Source organism: Schistocerca cancellata, chromosome 6 (assembly GCF_023864275.1).
Source record: "Schistocerca cancellata isolate TAMUIC-IGC-003103 chromosome 6, iqSchCanc2.1, whole genome shotgun sequence".
Lineage (NCBI taxonomy): Eukaryota > Metazoa > Arthropoda > Insecta > Orthoptera > Acrididae > Schistocerca > Schistocerca cancellata.
The window spans coordinates 346,113,750-346,136,299 of NC_064631.1; the positions used below are offsets into that span (position 1 = coordinate 346,113,750).

The following is a 22,550-nucleotide window of genomic DNA, read 5'->3' on the forward strand; positions in this document are numbered from 1 at the left end:
TACTATCAACCGATCCCTTCTTCTAGTCAATTTGTGCCACAAATTCCTCTTCTCTCCAATTCTGTTCAGTACCTCGTCATTAATTATGTGATCTACCCATCTAATCTTCAGCATTCTTCTGCAGCACCACATTTTGAAAGCTTCTATTCTCTTCTTGTCTAAACTATTACTTTAAGTGTCTCATCTCCTAATCTAATTCCCTCAGCATCACCTGATTTAATTTGATTACATTCCATTATTCTTATTTTGCTTTTCTTGATGTTCTTATACCCTCCTTTCAAGACACTGCCCATTCTGTTCAGCTGCTCTTCCAGATCCTTTGCTGTTTCTGATGGAATTACAATGATGTTGGCAGACCTCAAAGATTTTATTTCTTCTCCATGGATTTTAATTCCTACTCCAAATTTTTCCTTTGTTTCCTTTACTACTTGCTTTATATACAAATTGAACAACATCGGGAATAGGCTACAACCCTGCCTCAGTCCCTTCCCAACCACTGCTTCCCTTTCATGCCCCTCGACTCTTGTAACTGGTTTCTGTACAAATTGTAAATAGTCTTTTGCTCCCTGTATTTTACCCCTGCAACTTTCAGAATTTGAAAGAGAATATTCCAGTCAACATTGTCAAAAGCTTTCACCAAGTCTGCAGCAAATGCTAGAAACGTAGGTTTGCCTTTCCTTAGCCTGTCTTCTAAGAAGGTAAGTCGTAGGGTCAGTATTGCCTTGTGTATTCCAACATTTCTACAGAATCCAAACTGATCCTCCTCGAAGTCAGCCTCTACCAGTTTCTCCATTCGTCTGTAAAGAACTCGTGTTAGTATTTTGTAACAGTGACTTATTAAACTGATAGTTCGGTAATTTTCACACCTGTCAACACTATATACCCCTTCCATCTTACTGCTTTCCCTTCTTTGCTTAGGACAGGTTTTCCACCTGAGCTCTTGATATTCGTACAGGTGGTTCTCTTTTCTCCAAAGGTCTCTTTAATTTTCCTGTAGGCAGTATCTATCTTACCCCCTAGTGATACATGCTTCTACATCCTTACATTTGTTCTCTAGCCATTCCTGCTTAGCCATTTTGCACTTCCTGTCAATCTCATTTTTGAGACGTTTGTATTCCTTTTCGCGTGCTTCATTTACTGCGCTTTTATATTTTCTCCTTTCATCAATTAAATTCAGTATCTCTTCTGTTGCCCAAGGATTTCTACTAGCCCTCATCTTTTTATTTGCTTGATCCTCTGCTGCCTTCACTATTCCATCTCTCCAAGCTACCAATTGTTGTTCTACTGTATTTCTTTCTCCTGTTGTTGTCAGTTGTACCCTAATACTCTCTAAACTCTATATATAACCTCTGGTTCTTTTAGTTTATCCAGGTCCCATGGTGTGGGTTCCTGTAGTCATGTCCTAGTTCATGAACCACGGGCAACGTATGAGTGGCCAAGTAAGTGGTCCCGACAGTCGGGATACCAGTTACTTCGGAATAAGGCTGGGCATCTCGGACATATTCTGAGTCGTGGTCACCTTTGTGCTCATACAGCAAAGACTACCAAATCCACCGGTTAGTCCCTCAGCCGTTAGGGGTAAAACCCAATGGGACTCGGGGCAAGTAAGGCTAGCAACCTGCTTCCCTGGTACTTTAAATATGATGCTGGCAACAATCAGAGCAAAATGCCTCGGACCTTTGGAGGTGACGGAGTCCCACCTCTAACTGACAAACCAGGGACTCCTAAGATACGACTTGGCAAACAAATGGTAATGAGATGGGGAACTATTAATATCAATGGGGGCTACTCTGGGAAGAAGGTAGAGCTGGCAGAGGCTGCAAGTAAGATGGGGCTGGACGTTTTAGCTGTTAGTGACATTCGGGTAAGGGGTGAGAAAGAAGAGGAAGTGGGAGAATACAAGGTCTACCTGTCAGGAGTCAAAGCAGGAATAGCACAATGGGGTGTAGGGCTTTCCAGCAGGAAAGAAATGGAACCCAGCATAGTTGCAATAAAGTATGTAAACGAACGACTGATGTGGATAGATTTGACAGTGGCTAGCAAGAAAATTAGGATTGTGTCAGTATATTCGCATTGTGAAGGGACAGATCAAGATAAGATGGATAGTTTTTATGAGGCACTCAGTGATGTAGTTGTTAGAGTAAAGGACAAGGACAATGTTCTGCTCATGGGTGATTTTAACGCCAGGATTGGAAATCGAACAGAAGGGTATGAAAAGGTTATGGGTAAATTTGGAGAGGATATGGAGGCCAACAGGAACGGGAAACAACTCTTGGATTTCTGTGCCAGTATGGGCTTAGTAATCACAAACTCCTTTTTTAAACATAAGAACATTCACCGGTATACTTGGGAAGGCAGGGGAACCAGATCTGTCATTGACTATATAATAACAGATCAGGAATTCAGGAAGGCTGTGAGGGACACACGTGTATTCAGGGGATTCTTTGATGACACTGACCATTATTTAATCTGCAGTGAAATTGGGATTGTGAGGCCGAAAGTGCAGGAGGTCAGGTCCATATGTAGGAGGATAAGAGTGGAGAAACTTCAGGATAAGGAAATCAGGCACAAGTACAAAACAGCGATCTCAGAAAGGTACCAGTTACTTGAATGTAGTCAATTACAGTCATTGGAAAAGGAATGGACAAGGTACAGAAACACAGTACTAGAAGTGGCTAAAGAAGGCCTTGGAACAGTAGTGTGTAAAAGTAGGATGAAGCAAACAGCTTGGTGGAATGATACAGTCAAGGCAGCCTGTAAAAGGAAAAAGAAGGCGTATCAAAAATGGCTACATACCTGAACTCAGGTAGACAGAGAAAGTTATGTTGAAGAAAGAAACAAATCCAAACAGATAATTGCAGCATCCAAGAAGAAATCGTGGGAAGACTTTGGAAACAGGTTGGAGACTATGGGTCAAGCTGCTGGAAAACCATTCTGGAGTGTAATTAGCAGTCTTCGAAAGGGAGGTAAGAAGGAAATGACAAGTATTTTGGACAGGTCAGGAAAACTGCTGGTGAATCCTGTGGATGCCTTGGGCAGATGGAGGGAATATTTTGAAGAGTTGCTCAATGTAGGTGAAAATGCGATCAGTAATGTTTCAGATTTCGAGGTAGAATGGGATAGGAATGATGATGGAAATAGGATCACATTTGAAGAAGTGGAAAAAATGGTCAACAGATTGCAGTGCAATAAAGCGGCTGGGGTGGATGAAATTAAGTCGGAACTCATCAAATACAGTGGAATGTCAGGTCTTAAATGGCTACACAGGATAATTGAAATGGCCTGGGAGTCAGGACAGGTTCCATCAGACTGGACAAAAGCAGTAATCACACCAATCTTTAAACATGGAAACAGAAAAGATTGTAACAACTACAGAGGTATCTCTTTAATCAGCGTTGTGGGTAAAATCTTCTCAGGTATTGTTGAAAGGAAAGTGCGAGTATTAGTTGAGGACCAATTGGATGAAAATCAGTGTGGGTTTAGGCCTCTTAGAGGTTGTCAGGACCAGATCTTTAGCTTACGGCAAATAATGGAGAAGTGTTATGAGTGGAACAGGGAATTGTATCTATGCTTTATAGATCTAGAAAAGGCATATGACCGGGTCCCTAGGAGGAAGTTATTGTCTGTTCTACAAGGTTACGGAATAGGAGGCAAACTTTTGCAAGCAATTAAAGGTCTTTACATGGATAGTCAGGCAGCAGTTAGAGTTGACGGTAAATTGAGTTCATGGTTCGGAGTAGTTTCAGGGGTAAGACAAGGCTGCAACCTGTCTCCACTGTTGTTCATATTATTTATGGATCACATGTTGAAAACAATAGACTGGCTGGGTGAGATTAAGATATGTGAACACAAAATAAGCAGTCTTGCATATGCCGATGACTTAGTTGTGATGGCAGATTCGATTGAAAGTTTGCAAAGTAATATTTCAGAGCTAGATCAGAAATGTAAGGACTATGGTATGAAGATTAGCATCTCCAAAACGAAAGTAATGTCAGTGGGAAAGAAATATAAACGGATTGAGTGCCAAATAGGAGGAACAAAGTTAGAACAGGTGGACGGTTTCAAGTACTTAGGATGCATATTCTCACAGGATGGCAACATAGTGAAAGAACTGGAAGCGAGGTGTAGCAAAGCTAATGCAGTGAGCGCTCAGCTGTGATCTACTCTCTTCTGCAAGAAGGAAGTCAGTACCAAGACTAAGTTATCCGTGCACCGTTCAATCTTTCGACCAACTTTGTTGTATGGGAGCGAAAGCTGGGTGGATTCAGGCTACCTTATCAAAAAGGTTGAGGTTACGGATATGAAAGTAGCTAGGATGATTGCAGGTACTAGTAGATGGGAACAATGGCAGGAGGGTGTCCACAATGAGGAAATCAAAGAAAAACTGGGAATGAGCTCTATAGATGTAGCAGTCAGGGCGAACAGGCTTAGATGGTGGGGTCATGTTACACGCATGGGAGAAGCAAGGTTACCCAAGAGACTCATGGATTCAGCAGTAGAGGGTAGGGGAAGTCGGGGCAGACCAAGGAGAAGGTACCTGGATTCGGTTAAGAATGATTTTGAAGTAATAGGTTTAACATCAGAAGAGGCACCAAAGTTAGCACTGAATAGGGGATCATGGAGGAACTGTATAAGGGGGGCTATGCTCCAGACTGAACGCTGAAAGGCATAATCAGTCTTAAAAGATGATGATGATGATGATGATGATGATGATGATGATGATGATGTCCCAACTTCCATAAATTCCTACTTTTCTGCAGTTTCTTCAGTTTTAAACCTCAATATGTAAGAAAAGAAATTTGATGTAGACGATGGACAACTGTCAGTTACTTGCAGACCTTTGTTGAAGGGTTAACACCTGAAATAAAGAACCTAATGAAGACATCCAAGGAGAAAGCTGGGGCAATAACAACATGGAAGGTTCCCAACCACTTTGCAAGAAAGAGAGAAACTAACATTCATATGTTGTGGGAAAGTTCTTGTAGAATGTAAATATTTTAGAATTAAAGGAGACCACTCACTGAAAAGCAGAAGTTTTGTGTATTGCGCGTTTTTTTTTGGTGCTCTTTTCGTGAATCCAAAATGTAAGTCAGACAAAATATTACATTCTGTACTACTGATTACTGGCCGTGTACACTACCTTCTCAAAAACCTTAGAAGACACTGTGTAACTTATTCACTTTACCTGGTTTGTTGTTCGTGGTGGCTTGTGTGTCAGCCCTCAACTGGCAGAAGGACAGTTCCAACAATGCAGCCCACACAGTATGTAATGCTGGATATTAGTCACTTTTTATACCACTTTTCAAATATTAACTGTTGATAGCCAGTTCAGGTTTCACAGTTTTCTTTTGAATGCGGGTAGAGGAATGTTACATACCTAGTTGATTACAGTTCTTTCTGTCCAGTTTTAGTGCAACAAACAACCTCAACAAAATAATTAACAATTGTTCAGTATGGCAAAAGGCAATCAGTATAACCTTAACAATATTAGTCACTTTGTTGTGTCCCAGAAAAATTTAACCAGAGTAATGCACTGGTTTTCAGGTTGAGCAAAGAACATCACACTTAAATGAGATTGTACCGTGAAAGTGTGTTTGCACTAATCAATCCTGTCAATCACTGTATTGGACTGCTGTCTTAGCAGTACACTGTTGTCAAAATTAATTACACTCATCATAGTTGAATGCAAAATGACAGTGTGACATACTTACAAGATACTGTCATTATGTTAATAATGATACATGACAGGACATGAGATCCAACTGAATCGCAGTACATTTTACGAGCTGTTACAACTGTGGCAAAGACACTTACTGACCGATATAGTTATTGCTTCTACAATTTCTGGCTACAGATTCTTTTTATATAGATGTCATGCAGTCCGTATCTGAAAGTGGACTTTCCAATACCGGCTGACATAGCTGCTGCATGTAAGAATGCGGTCAGCAGACGTTATCATGTTATGACGTAATGGTGTTGCACATTTGCTCACCAGTTGCAAACAGGCAATTTTAGGGTGGAGTGCCCTATTTAAGAATTGGTGTACAGATATTTGTTGATCTAGGCTAGATCATAGTTTCCCATTTTGAATGAAGTGTGGATTTTGACAGTTTTTTGGTTTACAGAAAATGTTGATGATTAGTGAATTATAAAAGCGTATGGAATCCTGTTATGATTCTGCAATTGGAATACCCTAACTACTAACATGGCACCCATCTTGAAAATAATTTTACATTATGTTAAATTATGAAAAATCTTAATTAGTGTCATAATTAATTAGTAATGGGTGTTGTTTGATTCAGAAGAAATATAGCAACAAATGTAAAGTGTCGAAGTTCAGAATTTAACAAACAAAAAGACAATTGGCAACGAAGCTTATAGTGATCTGTAATGTCAATGTCAATTATTTTGTAAGTTAACTACTTTTAAGTAATTTAAAGTATGTTCTCAGAAAGAGTGGAATGTCTGATTTCAAATGAGTGGTTGCAGTACTTCCTATTTTATTGATTAACTTGTAATGTTTTCTCATTACGTAATTTTCAGTTAACTGTAACTTTTAATTAAGTGCACTTCTGTTGCGTCATTGCAACCAATAACAGCAATAGTACCAACTGAACAATGAATTTAAGTGGAACTTTGCCTAAATAACATTCTGGAATATTCATGTACAGATTACATGTGCAACAACATTCAAAATAAAATAACAAAACACCAGGAACAAATTAGTTATTCATGGGATTAGAAAACATAACAGATGGAGGAGTTTCAAACTTGCTACATCTGTACTGGTAGCATGACAACTGGTCAGTAATTGAAAAACTTCTCATGAAAACAACCAGTGTCAAAAAAATGAAATGTTCAGGAGAAGCAATAAACTGTCCAAATGTGCATTCTGTGTTACATTGAAACCTGGAAAATTTTTTGTAAATTTGCTCATAGGAAAGGAACACAAAAACAACCAGTGTCAAAAAATGAAATGTTCAGGAGAAGCAATAAACTGTCCAAATGTGCATTCTGTGTTACACTGAAACTTGGAAAATTTTTTGTAAATTTGCTCGTAGGAAAGAAACAGTTTGCTCAAGTTTTTGGCATTGAAAGTTTAAAACTGTCCTTTTAAACAACAAAAAATATGCTGACTGGTTGTTTTTGCCTAAAATTGTCACAAAACAGCCTATTTCTTCCATTCATCCTTTAATGCAGCAGATTCTGTCATTACAGTTGTACATTTAATTCAATGGCAATATTCTCACAATTTTTTCAATGAAATGTGATAGATTTTTTATACTTTTTCTAACTTATTTTCCTCACTTCATGTGGTACTGAAAACAGATTAAGAAAATAACACAGTAATCTCATGATTCACTGAAACGAATTCCCTTGGTGCCCCTGCCACTGTTGTCATGGAGGCAGTGAACTACTTTATATTGGAAATATACCACTGTATGATTTTTATTCTGTCCAGAGAACCTATCACTCAGCATAACTAAATGATCGACAGTGATGGCTTTGCTATTAAAAGAGTGCAACAACCTAGACGTGACTACTATGCTTCCTTTCATCTTACTGTTTCTGTGTAAATGTACATGGTAGCACTGCCAGCTACCAAATCGCATACACCAAACATATAATACCGGAGTAGCCTGCAGAGGATCACTGGTAAGTACGAGTATATGAGGCAATGGTAGGTTCCGTGTGAAGTCAAATGAAATTAAAATGCAAGTCCCCTCTCTAGCAGCTTGTTTGTATGCTTGATTTAAAAAAAAAATTATCGGCCCTACTTTGATGCAACTCTTTTTTTCTGCATTAATACATTCTTTTCTTCATGATCTGATGCACTTTCAATTTGTAACAAGCATGTGTTCATGGGATATTGAATTTAATGTTAAATTAATTAAAAACACAAAATAAAGTTCATGTGGCACATTCAGTCTTACTTCATCAAGGAACATTTCGTGCATAAGGCTCATGGTCAAATACACTGGTAAATATACTCTGTTTGGGTTAGTTGATTCGTTGGTTGATCTTGGGTAGAGGACCAAACAGTGAGGGTATCTGTCCCATCGGGTTAGGGAAGGAAGTCGGCCGTGCCCTTTCAAAGGAATTATCCTGGCCTTTGCCTTGAAGTGATTTAGGCAAATCATGGAAAACCTAAAGCAGGATGGCTGGACACAGTCTTGATCCATCATCCTCCCAAATGCGAGTCCAGTGTGCTAGCTACTGCACCACCTCACTTGGTCTGTTTGGGTTATCATGGCAGGAATAGTGGGAATGTCTGACCCTGAATGACTTTGCGCGCTCTCTAATAAGTATGAGAACTGCTGCAGGAGCTTTGGTTAGTCTCCAATGGTTCTCACCCCTCATGTCCTTGAGTGAAATACCCGTTACTTTAAGGAATGCTGGATCCTTCTTAACCTTGCTCTAGCTATTCCATGTAGAGCTATCATAGCATTGTGGCACATTTCCTCGTCAATGCCATTAACCTTTACGTTACATGAATTGGTGACATCATAGTTATAAGCAAGGTCAGTTTTCAAAAAAAATGGTTCAAATGGCTCTGAGCACTATGGGACTTAACATCTGAGGTCATCAGTCCCCTAGAACTTAGAACTACTTAAACCTAACTAACCTAAGGACATTACACACATCCATGCCCGAGGCAGGATTCGAACCTGCGACCGTAGCGGTCGCGCGGTTCCAGACTGACGCGCCTAGAACCGCTCGGCCACACCGGCCGGCGGTCAGTTTTCCCTTTGCATTGACGTCTCTCCTGTTTCACATTGGAAAATGCGTCAATGCCATTAACCATTATGTTATAAGGATTGGTGACATCATGGTTATATGCAAGGTCAGTTTTCCCTTTATACTGACGTCTCTCTTGTTTTACATTTGAAAATGATGAGTCCTGAGGGGTAAGAATTCTGTCCGTTCTCAGATGACATACCATTGAATTGTGCCAGTTGTTCTCAGTCCTTAATTCCTATACTTGAAAAGCATTTCAGTCTCTTGCACCTGCACATGTATCACAACAGTTAAGTCATAATAACTATCATATTACTTTACCATAAGTGAAATGCAACGATTACTGATAAATGAATTTCCAAAAGCACTTGCTCAATAATGAACCATGAGCTTTGTAATTTGGTACACACAACCTTAAAGTTAACAAGCACCATTCCTGCAATCAGCTCCTATTTCTCTTTTAGGAAATGAATCACCTTTGTTCCTTTGATGACACTCTCCTTTTACTCTATGATCTTTTATCACAGCACATTTCTTCTTTTTCTTCTGCCTTTTAAGTGGCCAAATTACACTGCATTCAGGATCCCTCTCAACTTTTGTTATAACGCAACGGTAACAGATGATGGCCAGAACACAAGATGGTGGAGCATGTTATAGATTGTAAGCAAAAACAATCAATGTCATTTGACTATGGTTTTTCTTGCTGGAAAGTCAACCAACGTTGGTCATTTTTACGGAACTACCAATATTTCTTGCCCCTGTAACTCAGTGACTATTGCTGCTTTTGTAGAATATTTGATGTACAGAGAGAGAGGAGCATCTGTTATTCCCCTTCTACTAATAACACCACTCTTGGCCTTTTTATGACATTGGTTGTTTTTTTCCAGAAACCCTTCACCTGTCATTATTACTTTCTCTCTTTCTACGAAGGGACTATATGCAAAATGGGCATGTTACACTTTGACACGTTGCTGATAAGGAGGAAAAAGGAAGGAAAATTATGGTTTAGTGTTCTGTCAATGACACAGTCATTAGAGATGCAATGTAAATATGGATTAGAGTAGGATGGAGAAGGAAATTAGCCATGCCTTTTTCAAAGAACTATGTTGGTATTTGCCTTAATCACTTTGGAGAAACCAAAGTCTGGATGATCTCTTTTGAATGAGAGTTCAGTGCCTTAATAATCTTACTTGGTAAGCACATTATGATGTTTATTAAAAATTAATGACATAATTTCACACTTTATTTTGAGTATTTTATCTTTGATATGTGAGGAATAAATCTAGCACTGTAATTAGCCTCACCAACATAATTTTAGTGCCTTTATATTCAACAGTTTTGGTTATTTCTCAATGGCAGCCAGATTTCAGTTTGATGCCCTCTTCAGAAAGGTTGTGAACTAACTAGGTATTACTTTCGGGAGGCTCACTTTATAATAATAAAGTCTTAATAATTTTTACAAGTTTGGAATGCTTTTCAAGCAGTAACTGCAAATATGTTTCATCCATGTCTATTTGGGAGAATCAGTTATCTCCATTTAGTTGAGCAAGTAGTGAGATAGGAACCAAAAAGTGACAGAGTGTCTACTGTGAACATGAAATACCCTCAGAAGTGAAAAGCACCTGTTAATTTGTAAGTAATCAGGTTTGTCGTTCACTGGATGGGTGACACTGGTTCTGGAATGTCCAGAATCTGCAGTTTGTCTAATTCTTCTCAGAGTCCAAATTTTCCTGTGAACAGCAGTGTCCAAGTAAGATTAGCAACAGCAGGCTGTTTCAGAGCAATGTGGGCTTTTAACAGCAAGCTCTTTCAGAGCAATGTGGGCTTTATAATTTTGATTTCAACCTCACAGACCAATTGCTTAACATATAACAGAGATCTGAATTATTTTGAGGAAAAAAAGTGTTGACAGCGTCTTTTGGAAAACCAAAAGTATAAAACCTGTGGGGGCAAAATATATTTTTGGACTTGGTGTTATTTATGACCAATAATGTAACAGAGTGATTTGCTTATAAGAAGTGTTTTTGCTGAACTGTCATTTAACTGGAACTGGCTGATTACATACTTAACTAACTGATGATATCCAAATTATCGAAACTTAGATAATTTGCTGATGCTACAGTGTTGACTTGGAATTGGACTGGCAACTGTTGTATGAATGGAATGTGCAGTTTTCATGATTAAACACAGTCTTCACCTTGTGGATGTCATTCCCATGGACTATCTATGGAGGATCGATTTCACTCATGCTCTGAAACATGTGGAGCAGAGCAATATGTTTCAGTGTAACACCTGTAGGTCAGCACAGAGCTGTACAAGGTAGGGTGTGATACCAAAAGTGAAGATGACCAACCCAAGTGCATAACACTCTGGGCAGTGAAGGCCTCAAATGCACATATTATTGTGGTATATATCATACTGTACATTCTTTGATTTGCTGCTTGTGATACCTTGAGTGCTTGTGCTGGATCCACCCCCTCACGTGAAATGTGGGATCAAAAAACACCTGTGGGTGTGGCAGCATTTATAGTACACCCGCACAGTCTTGTAATTACAAAGAAGCAGTTCAAACTTACGGCAAATAATAGTATCCTTAGGTGAAATGGCAGCATTGCATGGAACAGAACACTACTGTGATGATGATGATGATGATGACGATGATTGGTTTGTGGGGCACTCAACTGCACGGTGATCAACGCCCATACAAATTCCCAACCTTTGCTCAGTCCAATCTCGCCACTTTCATGGATGATGAGGACAACACAAACACCCAGTCATCTCAAGGCAGGTGAAAATCGACAGAACACCATGTGCACATATGTGAGTGCAGGCTTTCTCGGCAAATTTCATATATGAAGTCTTCACGGGTTGTCAGCCGAGCAGCGTCGTCGTCTCGTAGCAACGTATCAATGGAATGCGTCTCCATCATCTTTAGGCGAAGTGTCGGGATATCGTCGGTCGCGGGCTGATATCTCTGCTGGACTGCTCTCTGCTTCCCGCCACCAGCCAATCATGCGCCCGCAGAGTTGCCCTATGCACCTGGAGCAGCCGGGGGTGGGGGGGTGGGGGTGCGGTTTTGTGTTCCGGCGTCCATCATTGTCTGCTTCGTCCATGGTCCTTGGTGGAACGGAACGTTCTTCTCTGATTTTCCTGATTGCAGGCTCCCAGTCTGTGCTAAGATGGTAGCCACTGTCACGCTTGATTAGGTTCTCGTGTAACCATATTTCTATGGACTCTGATTAATGAGTGCCAAAATCCGTTTGTACTGCAAATTTTCTTTGTGTCTTCTAAATCGAAGGTGTGCTTCTCGTCAATACTATGTTCCGCCACAGCAGACTTGTTGGTCTGACCCAAGCGTACATGCCTGATGTGTTTGTTGCAGCGATATGAGATGCAATGCTGCGTCTGTCCTATATATTGCATCCCATATTCGCATCCGATCTTGTAGACACCAGGTACCGTCAGACCTAGTGGATCCTTGGTCGAACTGAGAAGGTTTTTGATTTTTCCCGCTGTGCGGAAAAAGGTCTTCACTTCATGTTTCTTGACAATTCTCTCGATCTTGGCCATTGGAGGACCCACGTAAGGCAAGAACGCACAGCCCATTGCTTTGTCCGCGGCGGGAAGCACAGAGCGGTCCAGCAGAGATATCAGACAGCAATATCACGACACTTCGCATGAAGATGATGGAGACACATTCCATCGAAACGTTGCTACGAGACGACGACGCTACTCGGCTGACAACTTGTGAAGATTTCATACAGCATGTGCACAAATTGTTTATGCCTCATGTTGTAGAGCCTGTACCAACAGTCACTGAGGGAACAAGGTGTAACCAGCAGCACAGTGTCATACATTAGAACAAACAATGTCCTTTGTCGGGGCTCTGAGGTCAAACCTGGAACATTCCAATGACAGGTAGATAAGATTCAGAATACCAACCTTGTTCACAGAGGGTTTTAACAAAGTCCACAACACATTCTAATACATACAGTCATGATACTCACTGCTGCAAAAACTGTTTGTGTGACGTCAATAGGGCCCCTAATGGCAAGAAAGCAAGCTGTAAGGTCATTGTTTGTTTCTAATTATTTTTCTACTTAAATAATGGAACTGATATTATATCTTTGCATTCCAAGAGTTAGTAAATTATCAAGTGACTGAAGAATTACTTCTGAATATGTACAAGGGTTGGAACTTAAATAGTGGTAACTATTTATACAAAAGAGTTACATGTTTGCACCTGTTACTGTCCTTCAACGTAGTCAGCAGCGTTGTGTAGAACCCATTGCCAGCTATGTGGAAGGTGTAGTACACCATTAGCAGAGCCTGTTCTGTTGATGGTGCGAATGGTGTAATCTACTACCTGTCGAATCTCTGGAACAGTTCTGAAGCGAATGCCATGAAGTAGTTCCTTCATCTTCAGAATCAAATCAAAGTCACAATGACTTAAGTTCAGGGAGTAGGATGGATGGTACAGTACTTGCCAGTCCCATCAACTGAACAGAGCACTCATAGCTTGTGCTGTATGCACCCGCGCAATGTTGTGCAAAATGATGGGTGGGTTGTGCAGAAAGTGTCGCCTCTCCTTTCGCAAAGCTGGTCGCAGGTGATGCTCCAAAAACAAACAGTAATACGACTTAAGTCCTTGTGACTGATTTGATTCTGAAGATGAAGGAACCACTTCATGGCATTCACTTCAGAACTGTTCCAGAGATTCGACAGGCATTAGACCGCTCCATTCGCACCATCAACAGAACAGGCTCTGCTAACAGTATACTACGCCTTCCACATTGCTGGCAATGGCTCATATGTAATAACGATTGTGCAACTGGTTTCTTCTGTGCTGGGAAATGTTTTTCTTCCTTTTGATGTTTTACCATCACATATGTGTGGCTTTCCCTTCAGCTAGAGTTTTGGTGGCTTATTTTGTATTTTAAATAATCTAGGTATTGCATTCCATACAAGTTTCCTACATTCCTCTATCACTAATTTGACTAAAGTGTAGTGAAGGAAACTTCACCTTCTTGAATTTGGTAGATATATGATGTCTTTCTGCAACAGGTCGGGTCGTCTGCTGTTTATTAGCCATTTTAGTTCTTAAAAGAAAATGACATCCTTTAGTAAATATCTACAGGTAACAAGAGAATCATAAATAAACAGTTGTATAATGTACCATTTCATACCTCCCAGGGTCCTTAGGAAACTAAATAAAGACAAATGCAGCATCATTTTTTGGTTAGTGCTGATTTTTATAGAGCTAAATATGCTCCATATTGCAAAAACTTTCAATACAAATGATACTATTCTTAGTCATCAGATATCCTATTCAGAAGTGTAGTTTTCTATATGCTAGGAGTGCTCCTACCACATTGTATAGCAAAAATGCGCAGGGGTGTTGTGACTGTATGTGTTAGAATGTAGCTTACAATATTCAGCATTGTCCCAGATCAGATTGCAGCCCCTGGTTCTGGGACAAGTGGAAGGCTTGAACCAGAGAATACAAAGGTTCTGTGACATGCTAGGCTGTGACTTTCTCAAGTTGCACCATAGTGTTGAGAACTGTAAGGTCCACTTTAATGGGTGGGGTGTGCACTATACATCAGAGGCTGTAACCCAGGTAGCTAGCTGTGTGTGAGATGCACACAAAGGCTTTTTAGATTAGGCAACTCACCATCCAGTCTAAATAACGGTAGCTGTAAGAGACACGGAAGTATAAATGTAAAGTCCAAAGAAATGCTCCCCACAGGTGAGAGTATTAAAATACTAGCAGTTAACTGCAAAGCATTCCCAACAAAGTGTCAGATTTCAAACGCTACTAAAAAGCGGCAATGCTCACGTGATACCACCTACAAAAAGCTGGTTTAATGCTTAAGTTGACAACAATGAGAATTTGTGAGGAAAATTTAAGTGTGTATGGAAAGGACAGCTAATGGTAAATGGAGGTGGTGTATTTGTCACTATAGACAAGAAACTCAAATCCACTGATGTACAGACTGAAGCAGCATGAAAGATTGTCTGAACAAGATTCGGTATTAGGTTTGGGCATAAAATTAAAATTGGATTCTTCTAACAACCACCACACTCACAACCTGATGTAACCAAAAACTTAAGATAATGTAAGTTCGTACTTAAGCTCCCCAATCATACCATAATCACTGAAGGAGACTAATTATCCAGCAATCAACTGGGGTAATCACAGTTTTGTTAGTGGTGAGTGTGACACGATATCTTGTGAAACGTTAGTAAAAGCCTTCTTAGAAAACTACCTACAACAGCTGATTCAGAAGCACACTCAGAACAGAAATATATCAGATCTAATAGCAACAAATAGACCTGACTGTTTTGAGAATCAAAACTGATAGCACTGCCTATGAGGAATTGTAACAACAATGATTACCAAAGTACAATGGGCAATTAAAGAAAGTAGAAAGATTGATATGTTTAGTAAAGGGGTTGATAAAGAAGCAATAGTGTCCTATCTCAGTGCAGAGTTGAAGCTTTTAGCTCAGGACAGGAGCATGTAGAGGAACTATGGCTCAAGTTTAAAAAATTATTGACTACGCACTGGACAGATACGTACCCAGCAGGACAGTTCCTGATGAGAGCGAGCCTCCATGGTATAGTCACTGCAAAGAAAATACTAAAGAAACCGACTAGTAGGTGTAAAACAAAGCATAGGGCAGTAGATAAAGAGCTGCTGAATGAAACACTTTTTGCTGTCAAAAATGCAATGCAGGAAGCCTTTAATGAGTACCATAGCAGAACATCACTGAAAGATCTTTCACAGAACCCAAATAAATTCTAGATGTATATACAGGCTGTTAGTGGCACCAAAGTTAGTGTTCAGACATGTACACACAAGACAGGCAGTGAAATTGAGAGTAGCAAAGCAAAAGCAGAAATGCATAACCCTGTTTTCAAATGTTCCTTTACAATAGAAAACCCAGGAGTGTTGCCCCAATTTAATTTTCGTACCACTAAAAAGACAAGTGAAATAGATACTAGTATCAGTGGTCCAATGCAATCCCTATCAGATTTTATACCAAGTTTGAGGCTGCATCATCCCCTCTTTTAACTATAATCTACTATATATTGACTGAACAATAAAGTGTGTCCAGTAGTTGGAAGAAAACACAGGTCACACCCATCTACAAGAACTGTACCAGAAGTGATGCATGATACAACTGTCCAATATCCTTGACATCCTTTGTTGTAGAATCTTAGAACATATTGTGAGCTCAAATGTAATAAGATATCTTGAACAGAATGACAACCAACATGAATTCCAAAAATATTGATCGTGTGAAACCCAATATGCACTTTTCTCACATGGCATACTGAAAGCCACAGATCAAAGCAGTGAAGTAGATGTATTATTCCTCTATTTCTGAAATGCACTTGACCCAGTATCACATCTACACTTATTGTCATAAAGGTAAAGGGTATCAAGCAAAATTTGTGACTGGATTGAGAATTTTTCAGTACGGAGAACACAAATTATCTTGGGTGGAAAGTCATCAACATATGTAGAAGCAACTTCAGATGTGCACCAGGGCAGTGTTTTTGGAACCCTTCCTGTTCATATTATAAATTAATGACCTTGCGGAGAACATTAATAACAAACTCAGACTTTTTGCAGATGATGCAATTATCTGTAATGAAGTACTGTTTGAAAGCAGCTGCACAAATGTTCTGTCAGATAAGATTTCAAAGTCGTGCAAAGACTGGCAACTTCCTTTAAACATTCATAAATGTCAACTTGTGCTCCTCACAAAACAAAACAACACAGTACCCAATTAATCACAGTTGAGATCGGTCAGTGTAGTAACCCATATGTTAGTACACCTTAGCTGCCACTACCCTGGTGTGCATCATGCAGTTTTCAGTATTGTGCTGTTCGGCTGCTCCAGGACCCCCATTCATGGTCACTGATCGTATTGATGTTTTTCAGTGGCCTGCAGCCAAGAGCCAGTGGTGTCTGGCAGTTAAAATGCTCTTTATGTGCCTCTGAACTAGCTCTGGCCAGCTGTCTGTGCATGTTAACGAATGTACCTGTCAGTCTAAACAACAACTACTCTTGTAAATGTCACAAAGCAGAATTAAACTGTCAAAGTATGCTGACACACTGTGACAAAATAGAGTGTTGCTGATTTCTCATAACTAAGTTTCTTATTGTGTTTGGAGTCAGAACACAAGTGGTGACATGTTTGTTTCTCATGTGTGTTCATTCTTACAGTTGTTTTCTCTAACCTCGTCCACACAAGCGGTGACAAGTCAAACTTTCGTGTGCTCTGCTACAAAACTTTCATGTGATCCACTACAGGACTTTCAGGTGCTTCGACAGCAACAGCAACTTTGAATGGTTGCCTTCAACCACTTCGTGACTATATTGACAGTACAGGCTCCATCGTTCTGTGTTCTGTCATCTGATGACACTGTTGCAGATTGCCAGCCTCTGACTAACAGCTCCACCTACTTTTCGTCATGTTTTAAGAAACATACATGGACACTGGTAATGCTTTGTTTTTTTTCCATTGCTCGTGCACCCTTACCCTCGCCGCTCGAGTTTACCTTCTCTTCGTGCTGCATTCTGCCAGCTCCATGCTCAGGGATGTGATCCTTCCCCTCGCGCCGGACAAAGATGTCAGCCAGTGCACTCTTTATTGTACGTATCCACCCTCAAATACTGTTTTCCGCTTTCTCCAATCAAATTGAGGGGGGACAGCACTGTCATTGTTTGTGGAACACATTGGCGGATAGCAACAAGCCTGCTGGGAAAAGAGGATGTCACTGGAGCCCCAACCAGGAACCTTGCCACAGTGGACAACTCTGTTGGCAGCAATAACCAGGGCACCATGCAGCACTTCCAGCCACCCTCTCTTGCTTCATGCAACATGACAGAACTGCATATGGACACTGGAGAAGCTGTTTAGCTCCTCAACTTGCAACCATACATACAGTTGGGCTCCCTATCGTTAGCTCACGGCTAATGCCATACGATAAGCTACAACATAAAGCAATTTCCTGTCCTCAGTCGTGGCCTGACACAGTCTATGTCCCGCACCGCACAATCGGTTTTCTCCCTTAGGCGGCACCCACATTACCTTGGAACAGAATCTGTATTGACTTTGCCAAACCTTTCTTAGGCATTATAAGTTATTGGTCGTCCAATGCCCTCCTTTTGTCTGTCTACAGCAGAAGACACGACTCTCACGGCACTGTCATACTTCTTTTTTTTTTTCCTATTGAAGGCTCCCTGCTCCCTTGTACAGTGTTTTCTTGGCTCTCTCCTTCCCACCAGTGGATCGTATCCACACGTATGATACAGTCTGCCCTCTTGACGCATCCAGCACCAACATGGGTGCCTTCTATCTCGTTCCACACACCTCCAACATCTTCTCAGGTGTTTCCAAACTAAACACCTCTATCACTGAGGTGGCCGCCTTCTACCTTGCTGCAGACGCTTCCTGCACCTAGATGTGCATCACCTGCATGTACGTGGGCATCTTCCACATTGACCCGGATGCCTCCTCCACCAACGTGGACATCTGCGAGCGCCACCTAACTTTCTGCTGGACATCGCAATTACCCAACTTACAGCTCTCAGTGCTGACTCCATTGTCACTGAGGCCCTGCCACTGTGATGCTGGGGCCACCTGCTCTTGAAGGGGTAGGAACGTGTAAGGCTGCACCCACTTCCCTGCCTTCATGGCTCACAGACCTGGAATTGTGCACATGCAGGGCATGTGCCTCAAGTATGGAAGTTTCATCCATTAGCATGTTTTGGGGGAATGGGCAGCTGGTTGTCCTTCCCCTAAAGGAAGGGCAAGTGTAGTAACCTGTATGTTACTGCACCTTAGCCGCCACTACTGTGGCATGCATCAGGCAGTTTGAGTATCATGTCCTTTGGCTTCTCCAGGCCCCTAATAGAGGTCACCATCATGGTCTAGTGTCTCGGTCGCCCGTAGTCGATAGAGCAGGCAAAATGCTTTTTATATGAGCATGCACCAGCTCCTTTTTGGCAGTCTTTACCTGTAAACAAATGTACCTGTCACTCTATATATATCGACAACTCTTGTAAATGTCTATGTATACTGTGATGCCGTGACCAAATAAATAGTTGGTTTCTCACAACCGTCTTTCTTATTGTGTTCAGAGCCAGAAAAGTAAACTCATATAAATATCTGGGTGTAAAAATTTGTAGCGATCAGAAATGTAATGATCATACAGTCTCGGTCACAAGTTAAGCAGGTGGTAGAGTACTAGGGAAATGCAATCAGTCTACAAAGCAGACTGCACACAAAACAATAATGTGACTCATCCTAGAATACTGCTTAAGTGTGTGGGACCTGTACGAAATAGGACTAACAGAGGATATTGAACAGATACAAAGAAGGGCAGCGTGAATGGTCACAAGTTTTATTCGACCCATGGGAGTGTCTCACAAAGATGCTGAAAACGCTGAACTGGCAGACATTTTGATATATACAGAAACTATCCCATCATAACCTCCTTAGAAAGTTTCTAGAACCAAATTTAATTGATGACTCTAGGAATATATTCCACTCCCTTGGAAACAAAAAGAATAAGACAATTACAGTGTTACACAGAGGCATGTAAGTAATCATTCATCCCATGCTCCATACATGAATGGTAAAGGGAAAAATCCCTAGCAATCGATACAATGGGACATAGTCTCTGCCATGCACCTCACAGTAGTTTTCACAGCACTGAACTAGATGAATGTTATTTTATAGAAATTAAAAAGAAAATAACATGGTTTCAGTGTGGATCCTTGGCATTTTGTCTCCATGTTAACGGGTTTTTGTTACTATCTGATACCTTTCTTTACTTAATTTCTAAGTTTTGAGAAACAAAGTTCTTGCAGCAGTTTTACACTTATGTAGGTGTATATATGTGAAATATGACATTAAGTTTTATTCAAACAAAAATTTTAACATTGCTTTTCAGAAACAGTAATACTTCCAGGTAACAATGTCACAAACAAAATTCTCTGAGCAGCTTACTTAAGCAAAATATTGGTTTTATATCACATTATTGAGCTTACAAGTCGTTATTAACTGTAAACAATTTTAGTAGTGCACTTGATGCACACATACATTGACCTCCTTTATCCACCTGTCTATACAATGTTCAGAACCATGGAACTGGAAATGAGCGTTTGGCTTCATTAGCTGGGAGGCCCCTTGCGAGGCTGGTCTGGCCGCCATGGTGCAGGTCTTATTACATTTGATGCCACATTGGCCGACCTGCGTGCTGGATGGGGATGAAATGATGATGAAGACAACACAACACCCAGTCCCTGAGCAGAGAAAATATCCAACCCAGCCGGGAATCGAACCCGGGCCCGTAGGATGGCAATACATCACGCTGAACACTCAGCTATCGGGGCGGACTTCAGAACCATCAAAATACACAACCATAACTGAAGATGTTCATACAGTCATTTCGGCTGTGGAGTCCTTATTAACAGAGAGATATCTTTGTAGTTTTCCCACACTGGACCATAAGACAATGGTGGAATGGCCATTCGTCGACAATGGCTACAGACAAGCACCAGTACACAATGTGCACATACCACCTCTGACAATTCTACCAACACATCAAGATCTACACCGCCCATAAATCTGTTGTACCTTTCCACAATATAAGGTCTTTAATCACCATAATAAAATAAGAGAAATCAGAACTTGTACAGAAAGATATAGGTGTTTGTTCCTTCTGCACGCTATATGAGACTGGAATGATAGAGAACTGTGAAGGTGGTTCACCGAACCCTCGGCCAGGCACTTGAATGTGATGTCACCGTGAGATCACGGCATGCGTAAGCTGGCACAACATTTATACATTTCCTGTTGTCTCCACTCTTCCGCCAAGCACCCAAGTCCAGCTTTCGTGAGGTGGACTTCTGTTTTCAAAGGACATTTTCCCATGCTGTTTGCACCACAAAATTCAATGCCCCTTTCTTTGAGGCAGCTGTTCTTCGTATAGATGAAAATCGACTATCTGCAAATACTTTGAAATGCCGTTTCTCTGGGAATGCTTCTGTCAATGTCAAAACAATATCCCCAGACAAATCTAACCCGCTATGCTGTAGGTATTTCTGCTAGCATGAATTCAAAATTGTACATCATGCCTGAAGCACCAGCCTTCATAAAATATTTGTAGTCCCATTTCTTACACACAGCATCTACCCTTGAAAGGTATCTGTTCATCAACAACTTCATATTCTTCCGGGGGAACCAATAGCACGTGTGGACAAATCTTGAAGAGTGTCTCTATTAGCATTACATTCAGACAGTTTCTGATTATTGACTATGTGAAAATACCACAGTAGCTGGAAGAACTGATGTCTGCTTTTCATATCAGTGACTGGTGGATGACTAAACTAGAACATTTTCATTATACTCTTATGCAGTAAAGTAACAAAAAACTTTTCAAATTCTTTTGCTTGACCACAAAGGAACAATGTATCTCCAAAGCTAGACTGCTCACAATGAGTTCAGATACATTATCATTTATAAATGCTTTGTAGTAGTGCAAAGGTGTCGTTTCCTCTGCTAATGGAAGTGTAAGTGATTCTTCTCATTCTGTTTCTTGGATTACAATATCAGTTTTTCTAAATTTATAGTCAGTATTCTTACATCTACCCAACATTTGCTGCTGATTATGTGCAGATGGTGCTTCTTCATTTTGTTATGGTTGGTAAGTTAACGTCTGATTCTGTAACCTTTACCACTTCTCAATAAATCAACCAGAAATTTAAAGAAATAGAAATGTGCGATATTTAATTTCACTTACACGTACATACTTCCTCAATATTGTTACTTCTGTTACTAATCTGTACATTTGGAATTTCATATTCTGTCTCTATTACCTAACTGCTGAAATTTCAGACTCCTACTCATTTTCCACCAAGTGAATAAAATTCCTGACAGCTGCTCCTCAAAGAGCTTAAGAATCTTCACCTATTTCGGCAACTTCATTTTAACCTTTGTCCCCAACAACAGATACATCTTGAGGGGCATTCATGTATGCACTGAAATCATTATCAGGTAAATTCATTACAAAATCTAGATCAGCATCAATCATCAACCCAGACACAATGAAAGTATGCTTACAAACTGCTATGTCAGTAGTTTTGTTAAGCAAGGCACTAAATAGTGGTACTGCCACTCAACTCCATTGGTGCTTTAAAGCAACATAAAATTCATCGTACATTACCTTACCCGAAAATTATTATCCAAGAGAAATCAATGATGTACTTGCACAGGAAGAATTGTTATAACAAAAGAAAGTTATTACACTGTAAGAGAAAGTGAAAAACTCTCATATTTTAGACTGTTTTTATCATCAATTCATTGCAAAGAGGATCACAGCAAATTGTCAGTCAAAATTTGTTTCCTACCCTTGTACTCGAGAGCTTCCACCATCTGCAGTCACGAACAATTACTATTGGCATGAAGCTTGAAATAAACAATGGCAAAGACTGGTTAAAATTGATCTGATGAAGATACCTACGAAAGGTGTTCCCTATAAGGAATGCTGATGAGGAAAGGATTAGAGTCCACTTTAACTGCACACATTTTGTCTTTTCTTCCAGCTGAATTCTAGAGTAACAAAGACTACAAGACTGACTAAAACTATAAGTTTTCTATAGGCTTACCAGCTACAATTTATTTCATTCTCACTATGCATTTCAGAGGTTTAAATCTTTATCATCTGGTGGACTTACGTGAATTAACAAACACATACAATGTGTGTTTTGTGTATGACTTTGGGTAATT

At 40.3% G+C, this 22,550-nt stretch overlaps 1 protein-coding gene across 1 annotated transcript; it reads left to right on the plus strand.

Annotated features, from left to right (window-relative positions):
• Window positions 1-1,666: 1,666 nt before the first annotated feature.
• LOC126088320 (craniofacial development protein 2-like) lies at window positions 1,667-22,271 on the plus strand. The gene is made up of 2 exons (XM_049906452.1): window positions 1,667-2,509; window positions 22,104-22,271. Exons 1-2 carry the CDS (start codon window positions 1,667-1,669, stop codon window positions 22,269-22,271), a joined length of 1,011 nt encoding a protein of 336 aa, XP_049762409.1.
• Window positions 22,272-22,550: the final 279 nt, after the last annotated feature.

What these genes read in the sequence shown, in the direction of transcription:
- LOC126088320 (XM_049906452.1), top strand. Translation starts at nt 1,667, where the DNA reads ATGCCTCGGACCTTTGGAGGTGACGGAGTCCCACCTCTAACTGACAAA. An exon ending in TGAGGCCGAAAGTGCAGGAG is followed by an intron (nt 2,510 to 22,103) that starts GTCAGGTCCATA and finishes CTCATATTTTAG; the next exon opens with ACTGTTTTTATCATCAATTC.